Source organism: Electrophorus electricus, chromosome 15, assembly GCF_041902795.1.
Source record: "Electrophorus electricus isolate QZ-2024a chromosome 15, ASM4190279v1, whole genome shotgun sequence".
Taxonomy (NCBI): Eukaryota; Metazoa; Chordata; class Actinopteri; order Gymnotiformes; family Gymnotidae; genus Electrophorus; species Electrophorus electricus.
In genome coordinates, this window is record NC_137511.1 from 26,502,501 (window position 1) to 26,530,000 (window position 27,500).

General features: G+C 48.7%; 1 protein-coding gene across 8 annotated transcripts in view; it reads left to right on the plus strand.

The window, feature by feature from the left end:
* ryr2a (ryanodine receptor 2a (cardiac)) overlaps positions 1 to 27,500 on the plus strand; it is a 191,129-nt gene that overhangs the window by 120,677 nt on the left and 42,952 nt on the right. For all 8 annotated transcript variants that reach the window (XR_014117195.1, XR_014117196.1, XM_035533858.2 and 5 more), the window contains 33 exons: positions 911 to 1,184; positions 1,376 to 1,490; positions 3,985 to 4,117; positions 4,200 to 4,303; positions 7,825 to 7,960; positions 8,173 to 8,359; positions 8,691 to 8,802; positions 10,671 to 10,791; positions 12,169 to 12,338; positions 12,507 to 12,727; positions 13,282 to 13,372; positions 13,626 to 13,766; positions 15,309 to 15,472; positions 15,764 to 15,842; positions 15,988 to 16,077; positions 16,292 to 16,429; positions 16,961 to 17,038; positions 17,282 to 17,357; positions 18,636 to 18,759; positions 19,258 to 19,373; positions 19,497 to 19,561; positions 19,913 to 20,034; positions 20,602 to 20,651; positions 21,442 to 21,502; positions 21,693 to 21,931; positions 22,360 to 22,441; positions 22,734 to 22,864; positions 23,171 to 23,491; positions 24,251 to 24,491; positions 24,873 to 24,960; positions 25,343 to 25,435; positions 25,806 to 25,976; positions 26,725 to 26,784. Coding sequence is in view for 6 of the 8 variants with exons in the window: in XM_035533858.2 (XP_035389751.2) it covers positions 911 to 1,184; positions 1,376 to 1,490; positions 3,985 to 4,117; positions 4,200 to 4,303; positions 7,825 to 7,960; positions 8,173 to 8,359; positions 8,691 to 8,802; positions 10,671 to 10,791; positions 12,169 to 12,338; positions 12,507 to 12,727; positions 13,282 to 13,372; positions 13,626 to 13,766; positions 15,309 to 15,472; positions 15,764 to 15,842; positions 15,988 to 16,077; positions 16,292 to 16,429; positions 16,961 to 17,038; positions 17,282 to 17,357; positions 18,636 to 18,759; positions 19,258 to 19,373; positions 19,497 to 19,561; positions 19,913 to 20,034; positions 20,602 to 20,651; positions 21,442 to 21,502; positions 21,693 to 21,931; positions 22,360 to 22,441; positions 22,734 to 22,864; positions 23,171 to 23,491; positions 24,251 to 24,491; positions 24,873 to 24,960; positions 25,343 to 25,435; positions 25,806 to 25,976; positions 26,725 to 26,784 (4,394 nt within the window). In the remaining 2 variants the exon portion in view is untranslated. The remainder of the gene's footprint in view (positions 1 to 910; positions 1,185 to 1,375; positions 1,491 to 3,984; positions 4,118 to 4,199; positions 4,304 to 7,824; positions 7,961 to 8,172; positions 8,360 to 8,690; positions 8,803 to 10,670; positions 10,792 to 12,168; positions 12,339 to 12,506; positions 12,728 to 13,281; positions 13,373 to 13,625; positions 13,767 to 15,308; positions 15,473 to 15,763; positions 15,843 to 15,987; positions 16,078 to 16,291; positions 16,430 to 16,960; positions 17,039 to 17,281; positions 17,358 to 18,635; positions 18,760 to 19,257; positions 19,374 to 19,496; positions 19,562 to 19,912; positions 20,035 to 20,601; positions 20,652 to 21,441; positions 21,503 to 21,692; positions 21,932 to 22,359; positions 22,442 to 22,733; positions 22,865 to 23,170; positions 23,492 to 24,250; positions 24,492 to 24,872; positions 24,961 to 25,342; positions 25,436 to 25,805; positions 25,977 to 26,724; positions 26,785 to 27,500) is intronic.

Genomic DNA, 27,500 nt, shown 5'->3' on the forward strand with positions numbered 1-27,500 from the left:
GGGGGATTACAGAGTTAGCCTGGGGGATTACAGAGTTACCCCGGGGGATTACAGAGTTACCCCGGGGGATTACAGAGTTACCCGGGGATTACAGAGTTACCCGGGGATTACAGAGTTACCCGGGGGATTACAGAGTTACCCGGGGGATTACAGAGTTACCCGGGGGATTACAGAGTTACCCGGGGATTACAGAGTTACCCGGGGGATTACAGAGTTACCCGGGGGATTACAGAGTTACCCGGGGATTACAGAGTTACCCGGGGATTACAGAGTTACCCGGGGGATTACAGAGTTACCTGGGGGATTACAGAGTTACCCGGGGATTACAGAGTTACCCGGGGGATTACAGAGTTACCCGGGGGATTACAGAGTTACCCGGGGATTACAGAGTTACCCGGGGGATTACAGAGTTACCTGGGGATTACAGAGTTACCCGGGGGATTACAGAGTTACCCGGGGATTACAGAGTTACCCGGGGGATTACAGAGTTACCGGGGGATTACAGAGTTACCCCAGGGGATTACAGAGTTACCTGGGGGATTACAGAGTTACCCGGGGATTACAGAGTTACCGGGGGATTACAGAGTTACCCGGGGGATTACAGAGTTACCCAGGGGATTACAGAGTTACCCCGGGGGATTACAGAGTTACCCGGGGATTACAGAGTTACCTGGGGGATTACAGAGTTACCCGGGGGATTACAGAGTTACCCGGGGGATTACAGAGTTACCCGGGGATTACAGAGTTACCTGGGGGATTACAGAGTTACCCGGGGGATTACAGAGTTACCCCGGGGGATTACAGAGTTACCCGGGGGATTACAGAGTTACCCGGGGGGGTGGGGTTTGCTCTGCTCTGCTCTGCTGTTCTCTCGGCGGGTGTGACAGGGGTCCTGCTCTGTCTCCTGCAGGTACCCTTCAGCAGTTGATCTCAGAGACGATGGTGCGCTGGGCGCAGGAGTCTGTGATCGAGGACCCGGAGCTGGTGCGCGCCATGTTCGTGCTGCTGCATAGGCAGTACGATGGCATTGGCGGGCAGGTTCGGGCGCTGCCCAAGACCTACACCATCAACGCTGTGTCCGTGGAGGACACCATCAACCTGCTGGCCTCACTGGGACAAATCCGCTCTCTGCTCAGCGTGCGCATGGGCCGCGAGGAGGAGAAACTCATGATCCGGGGGCTCAGGTGAGCACACACACGCACATACACACACACACACACACCCACACACACGTACACACACACACACACAATATACACTAACCATAGACCTTCAAATACGCATATCTACACACAGCACTCTGTAATACTGTTATCTCAAAAATGTGAAAGATGTGCAGGACTACCAAGGCCTTGTATGTGATGTCATTCTGTAGTGACATCATGAACAACAAGGTGTTCTACCAGCACCCAAACCTGATGAGGGCCCTGGGCATGCACGAGACCGTCATGGAGGTCATGGTCAACGTTCTGAGTGGCGGAGAGTCCAAGGTCACGATTACGTCACCTGCCGCCTACAGAGCAGACAACACTGCGTCTTGGTGTAGGACACTAGCTTAGTGTTTAGGACACTACCTTAGTGTTTAGGACACTAGCTTAGAGTGTAGGACACTACCTTAGTGTTTAGGACACTAGCTTAGTGTTTAGGACACTACCTTAGAGTTTAGGACACTACCTTAGTGTTTAGGACACTACCTTTAGTGTGTAGGACACTACCTTAGTGTTTAGAACACTACCTTAGAGTTTAGGACACTACCTTTAGTGTTTAGGACACTACCTTAGTGTTTAGGACACTACCTTTAGTGTTTAGAACACTACCTTAGAGTTTAGGACACTATCTTAGTGTTTAGGACACTACCTTAGTGTTTAGGACACTACCTTAGTGTTTAGGACACTATCTTAGTGTTTAGGACACTACCTTAGAGTGTAGGACACTACCTTAGTGTTTAGGACACTACCTTAGAGTTTAGGACACTACCTTAGAGTTTAGGACACTAGCTTAGTGTTTAGGACACTACCTTAGAGTGTAGGACACTACCTTAGTGTTTAGGACACTACTTTAGTGTTTAGGACACTAGCTTAGTGTTTAGGACACTACCTTTAGTGTTTAGGACACTACCTTAGTGTTTAGGACACTACCTTTAGTGTTTAGGACACTACCTTAGTGTTTAGAACACTAGCTTAGTGTTTAGGACACTACCTTTAGTGTTTAGGACACTACCTTAGTGTTTAGAACACTACCTTAGAGTTTAGGACACTAGCTTAGTGTTTAGGACACTAGCTTAGTGTTTAGGACACTACCTTAGAGTTTAGGACACTAGCTTAGTGTTTAGGACACTAGCTTAGTGTTTAGGACACTACCTTAGAGTGTAGGACACTACCTTAGTGTTTAGGACACTACCTTAGAGTGTAGGACACTACCTTAGAGTTTAGGACACTACCTTAGTGTTTAGGACACTAGCTTAGTGTTTAGGACACTACCTTAGAGTTTAGGACACTACCTTAGTGTTTAGGACACTAGCTTAGAGTGTAGGACACTACCTTTAGTGTGTAGGACACTACCTTAGAGTTTAGGACACTACCTTAGTGTTTAGGACACTACCTTAGTGTTTAGGACACTACCTTTAGTGTGTAGGACACTACCTTAGTGTTTAGGACACTACCTTAGAGTGTAGGACACTACCTTAGTGTTTAGGACACTAGCTTAGTGTTTAGGACACTACCTTAGAGTGTAGGACACTACCTTAGAGTTTAGGACACTACCTTAGTGTTTAGGACACTAGCTTAGTGTTTAGGACACTACCTTAGAGTGTAGGACACTACCTTAGTGTTTAGGACACTACCTTTAGTGTGTAGGACACTACCTTAGAGTTTAGGACACTACCTTAGAGTTTAGGACACTACCTTAGTGTTTAGGACACTACCTTAGTGTTTAGGACACTACCTTTAGTGTGTAGGACACTACCTTAGTGTTTAGGACACGACCTTAGAGTTTAGGACACTACCTTTAGTGTTTAGGACACTACCTTTAGTGTTTAGGACACTACCTTAGAGTTTAGGACACTACCTTTAGTGTTTAGGACACTACCTTTAGTGTTTAGGACACTACCTTAGTGTTTAGGACACTACCTTAGTGTTTAGGACACTACCTTTAGTGTTTAGGACACTACCTTAGTGTTTAGGACACTATCTTAGTGTTTAGGACACTATCTTAGTGTTTAGGACACTACCTCAGTGTTTAGGACACTACCTCAGTGTTTAGGACACTACCTTAGTGTTTAGGACACTACCTCAGTGTTTAGGACACTACCTCAGTGTTTAGGACACGACCTTAGAGTTTAGGACACGACCTTAGAGTTTAGGACACTACCTTAGAGTTTAGAACATTGCACTTTTGTCTTGGGCCCTAACTTTTAGCATGCAAAAGTCTTATAGTTTACAACAGTCTATTATAATTTATAACTCTGTCAGGAACTTTAAATTACAGAAGAACTGAAAGCTTTGAGCATAAAAAGCATGAGAAGATTTAGGATAAACCAAGCTGCTACTTACTGATTCAACACCTGCGTTCTTCTCAACAGATTTAGGACCCAATTATCAGAAAAACTACCACGGAATTTAAACTTCATGACTCTGTACACACCTCAACTGAAAAGACCCCTAGCAGAGTATTCATACGTGGTTTTGTTCGATGTTCAGAAGTAACACGTCACTAAACACAGTCCCCAAATCTACTGTAATCTGTAATCTGTGTAAATCTACTGCAAGACCAAATCATCCCTTTTTATATATATATATAATATGACATCAGAGCTCCGTCTGCTCTGATGAGAGTTAGGATTAGTTTAATGGCAGGTAGACCTTCATAACTTAATGTATACTGTATGAGAAGACTTTTTAAACATGAGCAAATTGAAATATCAATCTTGATATATATTTTACATTGATGTGTTCATGTTTGTTTGTTTGTTTGCTTGGGTCCTAGGAGATCACGTTTCCTAAGATGGTAGCGAACTGCTGCCGATTCCTGTGCTACTTCTGCCGTATCAGCCGTCAGAACCAGAAGGCCATGTTTGACCACCTCAGCTATCTGCTGCAGAACAGCAGCGTCGGCCTCGGTACCGCCCTCCCCCACTAGCCCCGCCCTCTCCTCACAGACCCCGCCCACTCCCTGGTAAATCCTGTATATTTGTCCTGCAGCCTCTCCGTCTATGCGTGGCTCCACTCCACTGGACGTAGCTGCTGCATCTGTGATGGATAACAATGAGTTAGCCCTGGCCCTGAGGGAGCCCGACCTGGAGAAAGTACGACACACTCACACACACACACACACACACACACAGAGTGAGTTATCCCTGGCCCTGAGGGAGCCCGACCTGGAGAAAGTACGACACTCACACACACACACACACACACACACACAGAGTGAGTTAGCCCTGGCCCTGAGGGAGCCCGACCTGAAGAAAGTACGACACACACACACACACACACACACACACACTCACACACACACAGAGTGAGATAGCCCTGGCCCTGAGGGAGCCCGACCTGGAGAAAGTACGACACTCACACACACACACACACACACACACACACAGAGTGAGTTAGCCCTGGCCCTGAGGGAGCCCGACCTGGAGAAAGTACGACACACTCACACACACACACACACACACACACACACACACACACACAGAGTGAGTTATCCCTGGCCCTGAGGGAGCCCGACCTGGAGAAAGTACGACACTCACACACACACACACACACACACACACACAGAGTGAGTTAGCCCTGGCCCTGAGGGAGCCCGACCTGAAGAAAGTACGACACACACACACACACACACACACACACACACACACAGAGTGAGATAGCCCTGGCCCTGAGGGAGCCCGACCTGTAGAAAGTACGACACAGACACACACACACACACACACACACACACAGAGTGAGTTAGCCCTGGCCCTGAGGGAGCCCGACCTGGAGAAAGTACGACACTCACACACACACACACACACACAGAGTGAGTTAGCCCTGGCCCTGAGGGAGCCCGACCTGGAGAAAGTACGACACACACACACACACTCACACACACACACACACACACACACACACACACAGAGTGAGTTAGCCCTGGCCCTGAGGGAGCCCGACCTGGAGAAAGTACGACACACACACACACACAGAGTGAGTTATCCCTGGCCCTGAGGGAGCCCGACCTGGAGAAAGTACGACACACACACACACACACACACACACACAGAGTGAGTTAGCCCTGGCCCTGAGGGAGCCCGACCTGGAGAAAGTATGACACACACACACACACACACAGAGTGAGTTAGCCCTGGCCCTGAGGGAGCCCGACCTGGAGAAAGTACGACACACACACACACACACACACACAGAGTGAGTTAGCCCTGGCCCTGAGGGAGCCCGACCTGGAGAAAGTACGACACACACACACACACACACACACACACACACACACACACACACACACACACAGAGTGAGTTAGCCCTGGCCCTGAGGGAGCCCGACCTGGAGAAAGTACGACACTCACACACACACACACACACACACACAGAGTGAGTTAGCCCTGGCCCTGAGGGAGCCCGACCTGGAGAAAGTACGACACTCACACACACACACACACACACACAGAGTGAGTTAGCCCTGGCCCTGAGGGAGCCCGACCTGGAGAAAGTACGACACACACACACACACACACACACACACACACATACACACACACACAGTGAGTTAGCCCTGGCCCTGAGGGAGCCCGACCTGGAGAAAGTACGACACACACACACACACACACACACACACACACACACACACACACACACACAGAGTGAGTTAGCCCTGGCCCTGAGGCAGCCCCACCTGGAGAAAGTACCACACACACACACCTCTCCTCTCTCTCTCTCTCTCCCTCTCACTCCTTCTTTAAATCTCTGTCTCCCATTTTCTAAGTAGCTGATAAGTTTACAGAGGCCAGTAAGCGTATGTTGTAGAACGCACTAAAGATAAAGAACCAACCAGGACAAAATCAGACCAAGCATGCGGAACAACAGGACCTTCCAAACACTAGCTAGGAGGCAGGGTCTTATCTGACATGTGCTGTAGCCATACAGATGTATCTGTATGTATCAGCATCCTATTCAGAGAAACTGTCCTGGATTTTATTTAGTTCAGAACTCAGGTTGCTTTTATTATACCTAGACAAGTGTCTGCGTGTGTGTGTGTTTGCGTGTGTGTGTGTCTGCATGTGTGTGTGTGTCTGCGTGTGTGTGTCTGCGCGCGTGTGTGTGCGTGTGTGCATGTCCGTGTGTGTCTGCGCGCGTGTGTGCGTGTCCATGTGTCTGTGCGCGTGTGTGCGCACGCGTGTCTGTGCGTGCGTGTGTCTGTGTGCGTCTGTCTGTGTCTCTGTGTGTCTGCGTGTTTGTGTGTGCATGCATGCGTGCGTGTCTGTGCGTGTCTGTGTGCGCGCATGTGTGTGTGCATGCGTGTCTGTGTGTGCGTGTCTGTGTCTGCATTCGTGTGTGTGTGCGTTCGTGTGTGTCTGCGTGCGTGTCTGCATGTGTGTGTCTGTGCGTGCGTGTCTGCGTGTGTGTGTGTCTGCGTGTGTCTGTGTGTGCGTGCGTGTGTCTGCTTGCGTGTGTCTACGCGTGTCTGCGTGCGTGTGTCTGCTTGCGTGTGTCTGCGTGCGTGTGTTTGCATCTGCGTGCGTGTGTGTGCGTGCGTATGTCTGCGTGTGTGCGTGTGTCTGTGTGTGTGCGTCTGTCTGCGCGTGTCTGCGTGCGTGTATCTGCGCGTGTCTGCGTGCGCGTGCGTGCGTGTGTCTGTGTGTGCGTGCGTGTGTCTGTGTGCGCGTGTGTCTGCGTGTGTCTGTGTGCGCGCGTGTCTGCGTGTGCGCGCGTGTGTCTGCGCGTGTCTGCGTGCGTGTGTCTGCGTGTGTCTGCGTGCGTGTGTCTGTGCGCGCGCGTGTCTGCGTGCGTGTGTCTGTGTGCGCGCGTGTCTGCGTGTGCGTGCGTGCGTCTGCGCGTGTCTGCGTGCGTGTGTCTGTGCGTGCTTGTGTCTGTGTGTGTGCGTCTGTCTGCGTGCGTGTGTCTGTGTGCGCGCGTGTCTGCGTGTGTCTGTGTGCGTGCGTGTGTCTGCGTGCGTCTGCGCGTGTCTGCGTGCGTGTGTCTGCGTGCGTCTGCGCGTGTCTGCGTGCGTGTGTCTGTGCGCGCGCGTGTCTGCGTGTGTCTGCGTGCGTGTCTGCGTGCGTGTCTGTGTGCGCGCGTGTCTGCGTGTGCGTGCGTGTGTCTGCGCGTGTCTGCGTGCGTGTGTCTGTGTGCGCGCGTGTCTGCGTGTGCGTGCGTGTGTCTGCGTGCGTCTGCGCGTGTCTGCGTGCGTGTCTGTGCGCGCGCGTGTCTGCGTGTGCGTGCGTGTGTCTGCGCGTGTCTGCGTGCGTGTGTCTGTGTGCGCGCGTGTCTGCGTGTGCGTGCGTGTGTCTGCGCGTGTCTGCGTGTGTGTCTGTGTGTGCGTGCGTGTGTCTGCGTGCGTGTGTCTGCGTGCGTGTGTCTGTGTGCGCGCGTGTCTGCGTGCGTGTGTCTGTGTGCGCGCGTGTCTGCGTGTGCGTGCGTGTGTCTGCGCGTGTCTGCGTGCGTGTGTCTGTGTGTGCGTGCGTGTGTCTGCGTGCGCGCGTGTCTGCGTGTGCGTGCGTGTGTCTGCGTGTGTCTGCGCGTGTCTGCGTGCGTGTGTCTGTGTGCGCGCGTGTCTGCGCGTGTCTGCGTGCGTGTGTCTGTGCGTGCCTGCGTGTGGGCGTATCCTTTCATACAGGTAGTTCAGTATCTAGCAGGCTGTGGTCTACAGAGCTGTGTGATGCTGGTGTCTAAAGGCTACCCCGATATTGGCTGGAACCCCGTGGAGGGAGAACGGTACCTTGACTTCCTGCGATTCGCCGTCTTCTGCAACGGTGAGTGCGTTCGGGGGAATCAGGGGGTCGCGCCCTGTAACGAGGTTCCGACTGTTGAGTCCGGAGTCATCAGCTCACCCGGCAGTCCACGCCCGGTCTTTCGTCTCCTGCTCTATAATATCTCACCTCTTCGCTCTGTCTGCCTCTCCCGTCTCTTCTCTTACACGCCGTGTGTGTCGTTTCGTCTCAACATCTCTGTGTATCTCCTGTAGGTGAAAGTGTGGAGGAGAATGCTAACGTGGTCGTCCGCCTCCTGATTCGTCGGCCAGAGTGCTTTGGCCCCGCCCTGCGGGGTGAAGGTGGGAATGGTCTGCTAGCCGTGATGGAGGAAGCCATTAAAATATCCGAGGATCCCAGCCGAGACGGACCCTCTCCTGCGTCAGAGGACAGCAAGACTCTGTACACGCAGTGTGCATGCATACACACGCATACTGAGTAGTTTAACTTGATATGCATGCAAACGTTCGCACACAAGAACCACGCACCAACTCATAGACGCTTCACACTTATGGCTTGTATGTTCTTATCTTCCTTCATACTTAATGGGCATTTAAAAATACTTTGTAGCACTTTTTAAATATTTCTAAAATATTTCATAAAAACCAGTACGGTGACATTGAGTAACACGAACATTTAGTGTGAAATAATGTCACCACTTGTTAATAAGAATAGCACTACATGGACATTGAAATGAAGCAATTTTGTGTGTGTGTGTGTGTGTGTTCTAAAGCAGCGACATGATGGAGGATGAGGAAGATGACACCATACACACGGGTAATGCCATCATGACCTTCTACGCTGCTCTGATTGACCTGCTGGGCCGCTGTGCTCCGGAGATGCATGTGAGTGCAACACACACACACCTGTAAATTATAACACACACACAAACCCATGTAAATTATAACACACACACACTTGTAAATTACAACACACACACAAACCCACCTGTAAATTACAACACACACACACACCTGTAAATTACATCACATGCACACAACTGTAAATTACAGCACACACACACACCTGTAAATTATAACACACACACCGGTAAATTATAACACGCACACCACTGTAAATTACAACACACACACGCACACACCCCTATAAATTATAACACACACACACTGGTAAATTATAACACACACACACTTGTAATTTACAACACACACACCTGTAAATTACAACACACACACTTGTAAATTACAACACACAAACTCACCTGTAAATTACAACAGACACACACACCTGTAAATTACAGGACACACACACACAAACGCCTGTAAATTACAACACACCTGTATATTACAACTACAAGCTATTACCTTACACTTTGGCATTTTTAGCGTTTTGTTTTTAAGTCTGCATTTTTGGCATTTGACAGACACTTTTATCCAGGGTGACTTTTTAATATACTTATAATTGACAGTGTGTGTGCTTCCTGGAAATAAACCCATGACCGTAGGGTTGCTACCACGTTTCTCCGTCTGCCCTATCAGGTGGTCTACAGGAGACACACACTGATGTGCATGTCATGGGATAGCAGTATGTTAAATGGCGTACAATGATTAGGAATTGACATTACCTCACGGAACGGCTTGTTATCTTGTGAGTTATCTTGTGAGTTATCTTGCGAGTTATCTTGCGAGTTCGAAGGAGACATGTTAGTGTGATGGATGGGGCATTCCATTTCCAAAAGCCGGGAGGGCTTTTAACATTCCTCGATCCACAGTGTTAAGTGTGCACCAGGAATTTGTCATAGGACCACCCACCGTGGACAGCGCCGTCCACAGGTGCTTAACAATCGCGCCCGGCTAGAATTGTCCGTGCAAACAGACAAGCAACTGGCAGAAATCACATCCACGTTCAGCTCAGTAGGCCCTACATGCTTGTCCCGCAGGTCAGTGCAATGTTCTTTGGCTTCCTTGGGATATGAGAGTAGAAGACCCACCAGAGTGCCTCTGTTAACGCCACGACACTGGACAGCGCCTCCCCTGGGCTCGTCAGGTTGCTAGCTGGACCCTAGAGGACTGGCAACATGTCACAGTACCAATTGTTTCGGGCTGGCGATAGGGTTTGTGTACGGCACTCACCCCAGCAAGCCCTGGAACCCAGTTGTCATCGAGGCACTGTGCAAGCTGGTGTGGGGGGGGGGGGGTCCTCGTGGCGTGGGCTGAGTCCACTGGCTGGCCTAAACACATTGACTAGTTTCACTGGTTGGAGACCATTTGCAGCCCTGCATGGATGTTGTACCCCCAAAATCATGGGATATTCCAGGAGGATAGTGCACAGTGCCATCAGGCCCAAGTTGTTGAGAACTGGTTCAAAGAGCGTTCTGGAGTGTTCAGGTGAATGGTGTGGCTTTCACGTTCACCCACCATGAGCCCAATCGAGCATTTATGGGATGTAGTGGAGAGGTCGATTCTTACCTACATATACCACGGAGCTGTGGGTGGAGCTGTAGGTGGTATCCAGACAGCGTGGCTCAACATCCCTCCAGATGTCTTCTGCCCACCTTTGGAATTGATGCCACGTTGAGTTGCTGCGCTTGGCTGGCGTAGAGGAGGTCCTACACTATGTTAGTTCTGTCCCATGGCTTTGGCATGTCACTGTACTGATCCAGTGATAGTGTAGTGTATAACACAGCTCACAAATCTGCATAACCCCTACACAGAGGCAGGCACTCACTTCAGATCATTGTGCTCCTTCACAGTTGATCCACGCTGGGAAAGGTGAGGCGATCCGTATCCGGGCCATCCTTCGCTCGCTCATTCCCATTGAGGACCTGGAGGGGGTGATCAGTATTCCTTTCCCCATGCCCACCCTGGCTAAAGGTGCGGCGACGCTAGTAAACACACACACACACTCTCACACACACACACACACACACACACACACACACACACACATTCTAAAGGTAACAGCTACACTAGTAAACTCACACACACACACACACACACACACATTCTAAAGGTAACAGCTACACTAGTAAACACACACACACTCTCTCACACACACACACACACACATTCTAAAGGTAACAGCTACACTAGTAAACACACACACACTCTCTCACACACACACACACACACACACACACACACACACACACACACACACATTCTAAAGGTAACAGCTACACTAGTAAACACACACACACACTCTCACACACACACACACACACACACACATTATAAAGGTAACAGCTACACTAGTAAACACACACACTCTCTAAAGGTAACGGCTACACTAGTAAACACACACGCACACTCTAAAGGTAACAGCTACACTAGTAAACACACACACTCTCTAAAGGTAACAACTACACTAGTAAACACACACACTCTCTAAAGGTAACGGCTACACTAGTAAACACACACGCACACTCTAAAGGTAACAGCTACACTAGTAAACACACACACTCTCTAAAGGTAACAGCTACACTAGTAAACACACACACACTCTCTAAAGGTAACGGCTACACTAGTAAACACACACGCACACTCTAAAGGTAACAGCTACACTAGTAAACACACACACTCTCTAAAGGTAACGGCTACACTAGTAAACACACACGCACACTCTAAAGGTAACAGCTACACTAGTAAACACACACACTCTCTAAAGGTAACGGCTACACTAGTAAACACACACACGCTCTCTAAAGGTAACAGCTACACTAGTAAACACACACACTCTCTAAAGGTAACAACTACATTAGTAAACACACGCGCACACTCTAAAGGTAACAACTAAACTAGTAGACACACCCACCCTCTAAAGGTAACGGCTACTAGTAAACACACACACACACACACTTAACACACTTGGAATTATTCAATATCGAGTCATTCACAGCTCTGTGCCTCCTTCTGGACACACTGGAAGTTTATTTTTTACATCTACCTAAATTTTGAAATGTATGGAGTTTTATAGCCGACGCTCCATATTAGAGCAATGTTATGCTGTGCATCTGCAATAGAATGGATTTTATGTTTGGCATTGTTCATTCTTAGGGTTCGCTGCACAGCCTTTGTGTAACATCCACTTGTTTCCTTGGTACTCATTGCTATATTATGACATTTGGAGTAATGGCAGCGTGAACAACCCACAACATCAATTCTTTTTTTTTTTTTGCTTTTTGGGTTGGTTGGTTGGTTGGTTTGTTTGTTTGTTTCTATTGTTAACGTTTGACACCGTTTGTCCCTCAGATGGATCTGTGCTGGAGCCAGACATGTCGGCTGGGTTCTGTCCTGACCACAAGGCCGCCATGGTGCTGTTCCTGGATCGTGTTTATGGAATCGAGGACCAGAACTTCCTGCTGCACCTGCTGGAGGTTGGCTTCCTTCCTGACCTCAGGGCCGCCGCTTCGTTGGACACGGTCAGTCACACGATCCTCTCTTTTAGGCTTTCGTATGAAATGTGTCGATGCGTTTGTGGTTCTTTCCATAATCTCCTTTTTTCCAAACACCATGTCACGTTTATTCAGGTTTAGCTGTTCCGCCCTCTGCTGTCGGCCATATTTGACCTTGACCCCTGTGACCTTTAGGCTGTGCTGAGTGCCACAGACATGGCGTTGGCTCTGAACCGGTACCTGTGCACGGCTGTGCTGCCGTTACTGACCAAGTGTGCGCCCCTGTTTGCCGGCACGGAGCCGTTCGCCTCGCTCATTGACTCGCTGCTCCACACTGTGTACCGTCTGTCTAAGGGCTGCTGTCTGACCAAGGCCCAGAGGGACGCCATCGAGGAGTGCCTACTGGCTATCTGTGGGTGCGTGACGAGCCCTGCTCTGTGTGTGTGTGTGTGTGTGAATGTGAAGGTGTGGATGTGTTAGTGTGCATGGGTGTGTGTGAGTGTGAGTGTGTGTGTGTGTGTGTGAGTGTGAAGGTGTGGATGTGTTAGTGTGCATGGGTGTGTGTGTGTGAGAGTGTGAAGGTGTGGATGTGTTAGTGTGCATGGGTGTGTGTGAGTGTGTGTGTGTGTGTGTGTGTGGATGTGTTAGTGTGCATGGGTGTGTGTGTGTGTGTGTGTGTGTGAGAGTGTGAAGGTGTGGATGTGTTAGTGTGCATGGGTGTGTGTGTGTGTGAGTGTGTGTGTGTGTGTGTGTGTGTGTGGATGTGTTAGTGTGCATGGGTGTGTGTGTTTGTGTGTGTGTGAATGAGTAACTATTATGGTATATTATGGTATAGCAACTCTGGTGGTGTAATAACTGCAACTGTTAAGCTTCTTATCTAATAGAAGAGTGATGATCTCAGAGTGTTCCTCCATGTCCTGGACTGGTATCTTTCTGCATGTTTGTTAATGTATGTTTTTGTTTTTTATAGAAAACTGAGGCCTTCTATGATGCAACATCTTCTCCGGCGTCTGGTGTTTGATGTTCCCCTGCTAAACGAACACACTAAAATGCCTTTGAAGGTGAGAGCACCCCCTCTGGTCACAGCAGGGCAACACAGTTCAAGCTTACAGACTTCATATTTTCTGTTTCTGGCCTTCGCCTTTTAAAGGCTATAAAAAGACAAAATTCATTTGACTAATTTGAAGGTAAAACAGTAAACACCAATTAGCAACTTGCTAATGAGATGGGGGAACTGGTTTGCTAAACTGGTACGATCAACATCAGTGTATGTATTCCTGGCTAAAGTATTCACTCGCACATGTTTGTTCCCAGCTGTTGACCAATCACTATGAGCGGTGTTGGAAGTATTACTGCCTGTCAGGAGGGTGGGGCAGTTTTGGAGCTGCATCTGACGAGGAGCTGCACCTCACCAGAAAACTTTTCTGGGGAATCTTTGATGCTCTGGCCAGAAAGGTACTGCCCAGTCAGGAGCGGTTATTTCACCAGTCAGGAGAGGTTATTTTACCAGTCAGAAGTGGTTCTGTCACAGTTCAGGAGAGGTTATTTCACCAGTCAGGAGCGGTTATTTTACCAGTCAGGAGAGGTTATTTTATCAGTCAGGAGCGGTTATTTCACCAGTCAGGAGCGGTTATTTCACCAGTCAGGAGCGGTTATTTCACCAGTCAGGAGAGGTTATTTTACCAGTCAGAAGTGGTTCTGTCACAGTTCAGGAGAGGTTATTTCACCAGTCAGGAGCGGTTATTTTACCAGTCAGGAGCGGTTATTTCACCAGTCAGGAGAGGTTATTTTATCAGTCAGGAGCGGTTATTTCACCAGTCAGGAGCGGTGATTTCACCAGTCAGGAGCGGTGATTTCACCAGTCAGAAGAGGTTATTTTATCAGTCAGGAGCGGTTATTTTATCAGTCAGGAGCGGTTATTTCACCAGTCAGGAGCGGTTATTTCACCAGTCAGGAGCGGTTATTTCACCAGTCAGGAGCGGTGATTTCACCAGTCAGGAGCGGTGATTTCACCAGTCAGGAGCGGTGATTTCACCAGTCAGAAGAGGTTATTTTACCAGTCAGAAGTGGTTCTATCACAGTTCAGGAGAGGTTATTTCACCAGTCAGGAGCGGTTATTTTATCAGTCAGGAGAGGTTATATCACCAGTCGGGAGACGTTATATCAGCAGTCACCAGTGTGAGTGGTCCCGTGAACAGGGAAAGAGTGAAGGCTTCCTGAAGCACTGTAGTATTTAGTATTTAGGTTTGTGGAGTTTTTTTGTTATGGGGTAGAATTTAGGGTTACAATTGGAGTATTTAAGTAGGTGTTAAAGATGTTGTGCTATCTTGAGTCATAGTATTTAGAATATTTTGAAGGTCTTTTTGTTCATCGTTTTGCATTTGTAATATTTAGTGCATGGTAAAGGTGTGCTGGTCATTGTTTTGGAGGTGTTTTATTTAATGTGTGGTATATGATGTTTTTGTCCGTGTAGAGATGTTTTATTTAGTGTGGTAACTGTGTGGTGTTTATTTTGGAGGTGTTTTATTTAGTGTAGTTAATGTGTAGTGTTTGTCCTTGTAGATTTGATTTATTTAGTGTGTGGTGAATGTGTGGTGTTTGTCTCTGTAGCAGTGTTTATGTAGAGTGTGGTGAATGTGTGTTTGTCCCTGCAGCAGTGTTCTATTTAGTGTTTGGTGAATGTGTGGATTTGGCTCTGTAGAGGCATTTTATTTAGTGTGTGGTGTTTGGTGCCGTAGAGTTGTTTTATTTAGTGTGTGGTGTTTGGCCCTGTACCACACCATTGTTTTATTTAGTGGGTGGTGTTTGGCCCTGTAGCGGTGTTTTATTTAGTGTGTTTTTTGGCCCCATAGAGTTGTTTTTATTTAGAGGGTGGTGTTTGGCCCCATAGAGGTGCTTTATTTAGTATGTTGTTTGGCCCTGTACCAGTGTTTTATTTAGTGTGTTGTTTGGCGCTGTAGAGGTGTTTTATTTATTGTGTGGTGTTTGGCCCCGTAGAGGTATGATGTGGAGCTCTTCAAGCTGGCTCTGCCTTGCCTCAGCGCTGTTGCGGGAGCTCTGCCTCCAGACTACATGGAGTCCAACTACATCGCCATGATGGAGAAGCAGTCATCCATGGATGCAGAAGGAAACTTTAACCCACAGCCTGTGGACACCAGCAAGTTAGTAAAACTTTCTCATGTGCTGAATATAACCTTTTGGATCAGTACAAATGCTTCATTCATTTTTTGGGGAAACAAGCAAATGTTCTAAAATCACTTCTCATTTCTTCCCCCTGTTCCATTTTTTATCTGTATAGAATGAAAACCAGAACATGTTAAAAGGAGCGAACTGGTTTTCTTGGTCGCAGTGTTAGCACTATGAATCCAACACTTACCGCGTCTTTTTAAAATGACTGAACTGACATCTAGAACAGGAAGTGGCTCTTTGACGTCATTCCTCTGTTTTCTCAGTGCGAACATTCCTGAGAAGTTGGATCACTTTATTAATAAGTATGCGGAGCATTCCCATGAGCGATGGTCCATGGAGAAGGTAGGAAAGCCCAGGGCTAGAGCTACGCCTTCTCCTAGAACTGCAGAATCTGCAGGTGTACTCTTTTCTATATCCTGCCTTCTCCTCTCTCTTCCTGAGTCTCTTAAGACTGCTTTTTTTGTCTTGGCTTTCTCTCTCTCTCTAGTTTGCTAACGGTTGGGCGCGTGGAGAGCAGCTGTGTGAAGCCTCCAAGTTTCACCCTCTGCTGAAGCCGTACAAGAGCCTCTCTGAGAAGGTACTCGAGTCGCCTCAGACTAAGAGTAGAGTTCATAGCCTGGACACAGAATTAGAATCCACCGTGGCTAGTGCAGCGCATTATAAACAAAAATAATCATAAAAACCCATAACTCGTCGGATGCGTGGAAAGTTGACCGAGTTTCACAGCAGGACTGAAATATAAGAGTAACGTGATAAAGCCACTTAACACTCCTGTACTGGCCCTCCTCCAGGATAAAGAGGTGTACCATTGGCCAATCAAAGAGACTCTGAAGACCATGCTGTCCTGGGGGTGGAGCATTGAGCGGACGAGGGAGAGCGACCCCACCCGCTTACACAGCCGCACACGCAGGACCTCACTCTGCAGCCAGGTGGCGACGCTGAGCCTCACATCCACCTCTAGCAGGGTGGTGTAGCTGGGGGGGGGGCTCACATCCACCTCTAGCAGGGTGGTGTAGCTTTGGGGGGGGCTCCCATCCACCTCTAGCAGGGTGGTGTAGCTTTGGGGGGGGGGCTCACATCCACCTCTAGCAGGGTGGTGTAGCTTTGGGGGGGCTCACATCCACCTCTAGCAGGGTGGTGTAGCTTTGGGGGGGGGCTCATCAGAACAGGCTCCTGGCTTCCCGTGTCTAGAGTTGGGGATTGCTTTGGACCAAAATGTTCAATAATTTCCATTTCTCTCAGTCTGTTTATTTGACAGCGTTTAATGTCTCTTAACAAGGTTAGTTCACTACTGTGGTGTACTGTGGTACAGTGGTCACTCTGAGGCGGATGAACATATGCTGGACAGGTCCAGTGCGTTCGTGTTGCTACAGCGCGTGAGCCGCGTGCACTTCTCTGTGAGATTTCCTGCCGTGATCCCAGTCGGTTCTGGAAAATGAGATGGCCTGTGTTTTCCACAGCTGTCCATAGAGGGCACTCATGGATTCAGCCCCAGACCAGTGGACATGAGCAATGTCACGCTCTCCCGGGATCTGCATGTGAGTGAACCAGTACGGCACTGCCCACATTATTACACATGCTGGGAAAACTGGGTTTCAGACAGTGAACTAAAAAGCACTTGGCCATCTGATTGACTGATGGACTGACTGAATTTCTTTAACTGTTTCACAACTTAAAAAAACAAACAAACAGCATTCACCACATCCTAAATTTGGACTTCTGATTGATTGATCAATTGATTGATTAATCGGTTGATTGATCTGTTTGCTTTTGTTTTTCAGTCTATGGCTGAACTGCTTGCGGAGAACTATCATAATATTTGGGCCAAGAAGAAGAAGCTTGAACTGGAAGCCAAAGGTTCACACAGGCTGACAGGCTGTTCACACCCACACAGGCTGACAGGCTGTTCACACTCACACAGGCTGACAGGCTGTTCACACTCACACAGGCTGTTCACACCCACACAGGCTGTTCACACCCACACAGGCTGACAGGCTGTTCACGCTCACACAGGCTGACAGGCTGTTCACACCCACACAGGCTGTTCACACCCACACAGGCTGACAGGCTGTTCACACCCACACAGGCTGTTCACACCCACACAGGCTGACAGGCTGTTCACACTCACACAGGCTGTTCACACCCACACAGGCTGACAGGCTGTTCACACTCACACAGGCTGTTCACACTCACACAGGCTGTTCACACTCACACAGGCTGTTCACACCCACACAGGCTGACAGGCTGTTCACACCCACACAGGCTGACAGGCTGTTCACACTCACACAGGCTGACAGGCTGTTCACACTCACACAGGCTGTTCACACCCACACAGGCTGTTCACACCCACACAGGCTGACAGGCTGTTCACACTCACACAGGCTGACAGGCTGTTCACACTCACACAGGCTGACAGGCTGTTCACACCCACACAGGCTGTTCACACCCACACAGGCTGACAGGCTGTTCACACTCACACAGGCTGTTCACACCCACACAGGCTGTTCACACCCACACAGGCTGACAGGCTGTTCACACGCACACAGGCTGACAGGCTGTTCACACTCACACAGGCTGTTCACACCCACACAGGCTGACAGGCTGTTCACACTCACACAGGCTGTTCACACCCACACAGGCTGACAGGCTGTTCACACTCACACAGGCTGTTCACACTCACACAGGCTGTTCACACCCACACAGGCTGACAGGCTGTTCACACTCACACAGGCTGACAGGCTGTTCACACTCACACAGGCTGACAGGCTGTTCACACCCACACAGGCTGTTCACACCCACACAGGCTGACAGGCTGTTCACACCCACACAGGTTGTTCACACCCACACAGGCTGACAGGCTGTTCACACCCACACAGGCTGACAGGCTGTTCACACCCACACAGGCTGACAGGCTGTTCACACCCACACAGGCTGACAGGCTGTTCACACTCACACAGGCTGTTCACACTCACACAGGCTGTTCACACCCACACAGGCTGACAGGCTGTTCACACTCACACAGGCTGTTCACACCCACACAGGCTGACAGGCTGTTCACACTCACACAGGCTGTTCACACCCACACAGGCTGACAGGCTGTTCACACCCACACAGGCTGACAGGTTTGCTTTGCAGGTGGAGGAAGCCATCCACTGCTGGTTCCCTACGATACTCTCACCGCCAAAGAGAAATCCAAAGACCGGGAAAAAGCACAAGACATTCTGAAGTTTCTGCAGATCAATGGATACACAGTGTCGAGGTGAGAGCATGCACAGGCCTGCACATGTGAGGACAAGCAAAGTGTTTGTGGCAGGTGCTTTCTGCATGGTGGAAAAAGGTGAAAAAGATGTTGTCCTCCTTCTGGAAATCTTATTCTGGTTCCCTGGCTTTTACTTGACATTAGATTGATTGCATGCTTACAAAGACCTTTGATGAATCTTTAATAATGGTATCTTTTCCTAGGTCTTTAGTGCATCTTTAATGATGGTATCCTTATAGAGGTCTTTAATGCATCTTTAATGATGTTGTGCTTAAAAGGCCTTTACATCACCTGTAACATCATGTCTTTAGAAAGGTATCATTACTTTAGTGTCAGTATGGTCATGGAGGGCTTCCCTGCACCTTTAAAGGTGGGGTGGTTACAAAAGCCTTTAATAGTGGTGTCCTCTTCAAAGGCCTTTCCCGCATCTTTAATGTTGGCAAAGGTCCTTACTGCACCTTTAATGATAGTGTGGTTACAAAGTCGTTCCTCCTACAGGGCCATGAAGGAGCAGGATCTCGACACACCGTCTATAGAGAAGCGCTTTGCCTACACATTTCTCCAGCAGCTCATTGCCTACGTAGACGAAGCCCATGAACACATGCTGGAGTTCGGTAAGCACGTCAGTGAAGATACCAGAACGCATTTGCGCCGTTAGATTCAGCAGCTGGGGTTTTTTCGTGCTCTAATTTCCAACTCCTCTGTACCCGGTCGTCTGGGTGATGCATCCGTTCCAGACGTTGGTACTCGACTGAAAGGAGAGAAAATCCCTCACGAACAGCAGATGAAGTTCTTTGGGAAGGTCAGATATCACTCAAATACTCAGATGAAGTTCTTTGGGAAGGTCAGATATCACTCAAATACTCAGATGAAGTTCCCTGGGAAGGTCAGATATCACTCAAATACTCAGATGAAGTTCTTTGGGAAGGTCAGATATCACTCAAATACTCAGATGAAGTTCCCTGGGAAGGTCAGACATCACTCAAATACTCAGATGTCACACACACTGGCATCAAGCAAAGTTAGAAATTTACTGTACAGTTCAGAGACCCGGAAGGACTCTTGTCTTATGGGAAATGATCCTTCACAAATACATCATGGACACACTGCAGGAGCATGGAGGAGTTGGGGCTGTTGGTTGTTTTTTCCACAGGTTGTTCTACCATTGGTTGACCAGTACTTTAAGAACCATCGGCTCTACTTCCTGTCCACTGCCATTCGGCCAATCAGCAGTGGAGGCCATGCGTCTAATAAGGAGAAAGAGATGGTGACCAGGTAAACATGATGACTTCACAGAGTAAATCACGATAACGTCACAGAGTAAAACACAGTGACTTCTACAGGTCTCAGGTTTACTCCATACGTGACTGAAAAGATAAATACTGATAGATTAGCTGCTTGTACTCTTAAAATGTTACAGTTTATTCATTTGAAGTCATCACCAGGTTTTGCTAATCAATCTCATAAAAAGATTGGCTTTTTGTAAAGAAATCACCAAGAAAGAAAGAAAGAATATATACCCAGGTGCTATCTATCTATCTGTCTACCTTATATTTACATATATATTCCCAAGATAATAGAACGGTTCCATCCAAAATGGCTGTTTGCCAGTGTTTATTTATGTTTTTTAGATGTTAATGCTTATTAACAGGAAAATGCTACAATATTTTGTGAACCACGCTGTTTATGTTCTCCTTCAAAGCATGTTTAACCCTCGCGTAACTTAATTTGTGTATTGGTATCTCTGCTTTTGCCTGATTATAAAACCGCTCGCTAGTCTGCCGGTACTGATATCCCCTCTGTTCTCCTCTTTTGTGCCTTCGGCCCTTCTGTCTTGTTCAGTCTTTTCTGCAAACTGGGAGTTCTTGTCAGGCATAGGATATCTCTGTTTGGTAAGGCCACTAGCTGTGTGATTCTGCCTTTATCTGTGTGCTGTTTTTAGAATGGCATCTGTATGTGTGTCTGTGAATGCATGCCAGAAGTTGAGTGTCCTGTCGTTCAGCGGACCTCACAGCATGGATTCAGATTAACTTGGACATAATCAGGTTATGTAGCTTGATTTGTAATGTTAGATAACACCAGGATCACTCCAGATGTTCCCCAGCTGTGGGTCCTCAGAGCCGATGACCAGTCAGCTGTGGCGTGAGACCCATCAGGAAGCTGAGAGGGTCACTGGCCCAGCCCTTTGCTTGCCTTTCGCAGATAAAATGTTTAAATGTTTACAATTTTGCTTTGAGATCGTTTTTTTTTTTATCCTTTCATGACTTCCATCATAACAGCCCGTTGTGTGGAGAATTCCCTCAGAAAGGGGCTTGGTGTCCAAGAGTTTGTTCAAAACAAGAAAAGGCTTCTTCACTTGTTAATCCTCAGCGACTAAAATTGATTGTTAAATATCAATGGATAAAATTTAAATGAATGTTCCGCTGTCCTGTTTTTCTGCTAAAACATACGCTGGATGTCATGGTGCAGATTTGCATGCCTTTAACAGGTAGGGAAGGTTATTGGTGCTTGTGGTAGGTGCATGCTAGCTGTACTGTACACGGCATGACGGGGTAGGTGCCCCTGTGTTACGTATATGTGAGCAAATATGTTTCTTTCCCCCTTGGTTCTGATTCTACAAGGACCAGTGTTTCCCAGAATGCCTCTGTGGCTGGCTTTGAAGCGTGTGCTTTACCTTTGCAGGAAGTGACGCTACATCTATAGTGAACTGCCTTCATATACTGGGACAGACGCTGGACTCCAGGTCAGTGAGCCCCTCAGCTCGGAAAAATCAGTGGACCGAGAAACGAGAGAGATGTCGTAGATCAGTGGTAGCTCAGTGTTGAAGGTCCGGGGCGGTGCAGTTAGGATGCTGCTGCTCCTCCGAGGTGGGCGGGGACAGCAGCTCACTGTTGTCGTGAACGTGTGGCTCCGCCTTCATCTCGCCGCCGCAGGACCGTGATGAAGACGGGGCAGGAAGCGGTCAAGTCGGCCCTGCGATCGTTCTTTGACAACGCCGCCGAGGACCTGGAGCGGACCATGGAGAACCTGCGACAGGGCCAGTTCACGCACACCAGGACGCCGGCGCGAGGCGTCACCCAGATCATCAACTACACCACGGTGGCTCTGCTTCCAGTCCTCTCCTCGCTGTTCGAGCACATCGGCCAGAACCTGTTCGGAGAAGATCTTATCCGTGAGTGACATGAGTGCACGCCCGTCAGAGCGTTGCAGGAAGCACCTTGCCTACACCTGTACACCTCACAATAAATAACCAATCGGACGGCGCCAGGCTATTTCAGGTTCCCACCGTGAAACGCACTACAGCTCTGTTCTTCCGTAGTGACCTATACAACAGCGTTGGGGCAGATATACTACGCACACTTATATTCCTACACACTTATATTCCTGATCCACACTTCACGGCTTGTGTGTGACATCATTAACGTTCTTTTTCTGGATTTAACCAGAGACCCACAGCTCTGTGAAAGCTGTCATTACTGTAGATGAGGTGTCGAATCAGATTTGGTAGTCCAGGACGAACAATGAGCCGTGAAGTCATAAAGATGCCACCTCCAAGCAGTGCACTGTAGTTTAGTAAATGTACTGTGTCTTGTTTGGCAGTGGATGATGTCCAGGTGTCCTGCTACAGGATCCTAACTAGTCTCTATTCACTGGGCACCAGCAAAAGCATCTATGTAGAAAGGTACTGCACAGACTCACTGCATTACACAGCTTCCTTCAGCAGGGGAGACCTTCCCCTGAACCTCACACAGCACTCACACACCCACCATTCTGATATTATTTCCATTTATATACCTGGTGTTTATATTCCTGGCCAGCCGAAGTCTAGAAAAAACTAAAAAGGATTGCTGTATTAAAAAGTTGTATTACAGTTTCCACTCTGGGTGGATGGACACAGGCCCATTCAACTTGACGTCAGCTGCGTTTTGTGCTGCTGTGTGGCTGTGTTGGGGCTGTGTTGGGGCTGTGTGCAGGCAGAGACCTGCCCTGGGCGAGTGTCTGGCTGCGTTCTCCGGGGCCTTCCCCGTTGCATTCCTGGAGCCTCATCTGAACAAATATAACAGCTACTCCATCTACAACACCAAGTGCTCGAGAGACAGGACGGGTGAGTGGGCCGTGGCCGTGCTATGGCTTCTCAGACGAGCTTCTGATTGGCTGACGTCTGGAGGGTGCTGCGTTTGCCTTTGAGTTATTGTTGGTTAGTCAGACAGTACGACTGAGACCGGCACCGAGAGAAAGTAGTACACAGTGGGCCAGAAGAAGCCAAGAAACGGTTCAAATATGCTCTCTCTCTCTTCCTCTCTCTCCTGATCTGCACCCGTTCAACCCCCACCTCTGTCTGCATCCTTCTTTTCTCTCCATATCCCTCTATCACTTTCCTGGCCACGCCCCGCCCCCCTCTCGGTATCAGTCTCCGGTCTCCCCACCCAGGTGGAGGAAGCGTGTCCCCTAGTGCCTTCCCTGGAGAAAGCCCTAGAAGAGATCATGGAGCTGGCGGAGTCCGGCATGCGCTACACCCAGATGCCCCACGTCATGGAGGTGGTACTGCCCATGCTGTGCAGTTACATGTCCCACTGGTGGGAGCATGGGCGTGAGAGCAACCCCGAGCACGCCCACGACTGCTGCACCTCCCTGACCTCCGAGCACATGAACGCCCTGCTGGGGAATATCCTTAAAATCATCTACAACAACCTGGGCATTGAGGCTGGGGCCTGGATGAAGAGACTGGCAGGTGAGCAGACAGACGGGCGAGCTGACAGACGGGCGAGCAGACAGACAGGAAGGCAGACAGACAGGCGAGCAGACAGACGGGCGAGCAGATAGACGGGAAGGCAGACAGACGGGCGAGCAGACAGACAGCAGAGCTGACAGACGGGCGAGTAGACAGACGGGAAGGCAGACGGACGGGCGAGCAGACAGGCGGGCGAGCTGACAGGCGGGCGAGCAGACAGACGGGCGAGCTGACAGGCGGGAAGGCAGACAGACGGGAAGGCAGACAGACAGGCTAGCTGACAGATGGGTGAGCAACTGGTTAATGCAACATCACGACTGGTTAATGCAACATCACGACTGGTTAATGCAACATCACGACTGGTTAATGCAACATCACGACTGGTTACTACAACATCACGACTGGTTACTACAACATCACGACTGGTTAATACAGCATCACGACTGGTTAATGCAACATCACGACTGGTTAATACAACATCACGACTGGTTAATGCAACATCACGACTGGTTACTACAACATCACAACTGGTTACTACAACATCACGACTGGTTACTACAACATCATGGCAACTTCATGGAAGTGATTTGGTTTCTGCACAAAGCTCACAGGGTCATTGTAAGAGTCGACTTTGAGTGTCCCTTTGAATGCTCACCTGTCTCTGACCCTTGACACTCTTTTGGTGGCTCACCGTCCTGCACTGTAAGAGGCCCTTCCTCTCACCCTCCTCTTCCTCACACTGTTCCCTCCCTCCGGCAGTCTACTCCCAGCCCATCATCAGCAAGGCCCGGCCACAGCTGCTGAAGACCCACTTCCTGCCTCTAATGGAGAAGCTGAAGAAGAAGGCCTCCACCGTGGTGCAGGATGAGGAGCAGATGAAGGCGGAGGGCCGTGGGGAGATGTCCGAGTCTGAGCTGCTCATCCTGGATGAGTTCACCATCCTCGTGCGAGACCTGTACGCCTTCTACCCTCTCCTCATCCGCTTCGTCGACTACAACAGGTGAGAGGGCGTGGCCGGACACACGGGGGCGTGGCCGGACACACGGGGGCGTGGCCCAGACGAGGAAGGTTCGATCAGTAGCAGGTTTGGTTCAGAGGCTGGTGTCCCTGCGTAGTGAACTCTTCTGAGGATTCTGAGTTGAGTTTGTGAACGTGTATTTATATATTTACCTAATTAACTGCCTAACTGTAAATAACACCGACTAGAATGTACTGAGTATAACTTGGCATTAATGTGGGTGTGACTGGTGTTTGGATGGTGTTTGTCTGAAGGTCAGAGTTAAGCCTGGTGTTTGGATGGTGTTTGCTGTAATGTCTGGCTCTGTAAAGCTGCAGTGTGTCGCTGAGACAGACCTCTGGGTCACCGTGTGCTTGTCTCCAGAGCAAAGTGGCTGAAGGAACCGAACCCAGAGGCTGAGGAGCTGTTCCGTATGGTGGCTGAGGTCTTCATCTTCTGGGCTAAGTCCCATGTGAGTGCACGCAAACACACACACACAAGAACATCCACATGTACACGCACACATCGGCATCCCAATCTCCTGCTGAAACACACTCAATCATCGTTACATCCACACTATTGGCTTATTACGTTAGTTGTAGCTTTAGCCCTAGATCTCAGAGAAACACACTGTCTTTGTCTGTCAATTCAGACATCAGTATGTTTATAGTTTGCGAAAACATGTCAGGTGTACGCCTGGTTCTACAGCTCTGGATCGGCTAAGCCGCACTAAGGACTGGCAGAGCTCAGGGTTCGAGGCCCTGGTCTATGAAGCAGCAGTGAGACTGAGCCAACTGAATATGAACACCCCGCAGTTCAAAAGTGGAAAAGGATTCTTTCTTGTATGTTGACAGAATTTCAAACGGGAGGAGCAGAACTTTGTTGTTCAGAATGAAATAAACAACATGTCATTCCTCATTACCGACACCAAATCCAAAATGTCCAAGGTAAGAGGTTACACACACGTGCACACACACACACACACACACACACACACACACACACAGACACTCATGCATGCACGCATATACACACACACACACACACACACACACACACACACACACACACACACACGCATACACACACACACATCATGGGATCTGAGGGTCAGTGGACTCTCTCAAAATCCATTTGTCCCTAATGCTGATACAAACATTCTATTAAGAAAGTATTTCTGTTCGTTTTTTAATCAGAACAGTGTTATTATTGTTACTGCTGAAGCTCTGCACTGAAATTATTTCAAGTTCAAACCATTATTTCCCACAAGTGAGATTTATTGAAAATAAGGCATCATATTTCCTTACTGGCCAACAGGGGGCAGTGTCAGACCAGGAGAGGAAGAAGATGAAGAAGAGAGGGGATCGATATTCTATGCAGACCTCTCTCATTGTGGCTGCCCTGAAGAGACTGCTTCCTGTTGGCCTGAATATCTGTGCACCCGGCGACCAGGAGCTAATCGCCCTCGCCAAAACGCGCTTCACGCAGGCAAAGTGCCACACCTACACTACTGCACGCCAGCTGCCTGGGACCCTGCGCTGTCTGTCATACACACACACACACACACACACACACACACACACATACATACATACATACACACACACACACTCACACACACACACACACACACATACATACACACACACACAAGGTATTTATGTGCCACTTTTCATACATATAGTTCAAAGTGCTTCACAAAAGGTTTAAATGTCAAGATTATTTCATTCCAAGATCCATCACCTCAGGAAGGATTTTGCAGCAAAAAAAGAGATTACATTGATAAAATGATTCAGTAGAAAAGATAATTAAACAAATGACTGATTTAAACAGAACGCACTTCAAAGAGTAAATAAACTAGTAAAATAAATAAAAGTTCAAATGCTAAAAGATGTCAAATTTCACAGCAAATTGAGGATTAAAAGAAATGAAAGTGCCCACAGTAGCGGCAGGATCCGCCGATACACCCGCTTCTGTCTACGAGCAGCGGAGTAGCTGAACGCAGCCTCTCCACGTTCCTCGGACAGGACGGACTGGCTAGTTCCTACCAATCAGAGTTCTTCTCCGACTTTATCAACAGAGCACGTCGGCTACGCTGACCCCTCATCGGCAGGCCATTAACGGACCAGCAGTGATACCTTATTAAAGTCATCGGTGTAACACACTAGTAGCCAGAGCGGAATGTGATTTTTCCCTAAATATTCCGAGTGTGAAATGTCCGGTTCTTGTCCAACAGAAGGACACAGAGAAGGAGGTGCGGGAGAGCATCCGTAACAATCTGCACCTGCAGGGCAAGGTGAGGTCTTCTGCCGCCACGCCTGGTCTCAGAGCCTCGCCACTGTATCTTCACCAGTATCGTTCTGCCATTCCATTGGGATTCGTTGATTCGTTTGATTCATTGCGCTTGAGTCAATGATCATTTAACTCTGCTGAAAGCTCCATTTGCGCTAATTTTGAGGTGTAAACGTGGCACTGTAAGGTTTCCGTTAAAGCTGGCGAGGTCACGGCCTTTGCGGTCTGTGCTGCCTCTAACTAGCAGAGGACTTCGCACGTGTCGGTATTTAAACTCCACTGCCAGGCCCTCCCCTCTCTGCATGTCTGCGTGACCCCGCCCTCGGCTCCGCCCTTTGCCCCACCCCCCGGCCCCGTGGCTGTATACACGCCGATGCCTGTGAAACTGCTTGCAACTGAGAGCATTTTATTGATTAAGGTGTTTGACTCATTAAATTGCAAAGATTTACAAGTCTCTTACATTCATTCATTCATCTCAACTTTAAATAATATAATGAAAGGTTTGTTAATAAGTTCCAAAGCACGACAGTAGTAAACATTCAGCTTGGGTCTACAAAAACGCAGACATGAAACAATCAGTAGAAATGCTTTCCAAGAAACCTGACCAGCTGCAGTTTCTCCAGAGATGTCTGCTAAGTTAAAGGGCCCATATCCTATGTTTTTCTTTTTTTATATTTAAGATTTTTTCACTTGCAACATTTGTGTGGCGTTATGTTCCAA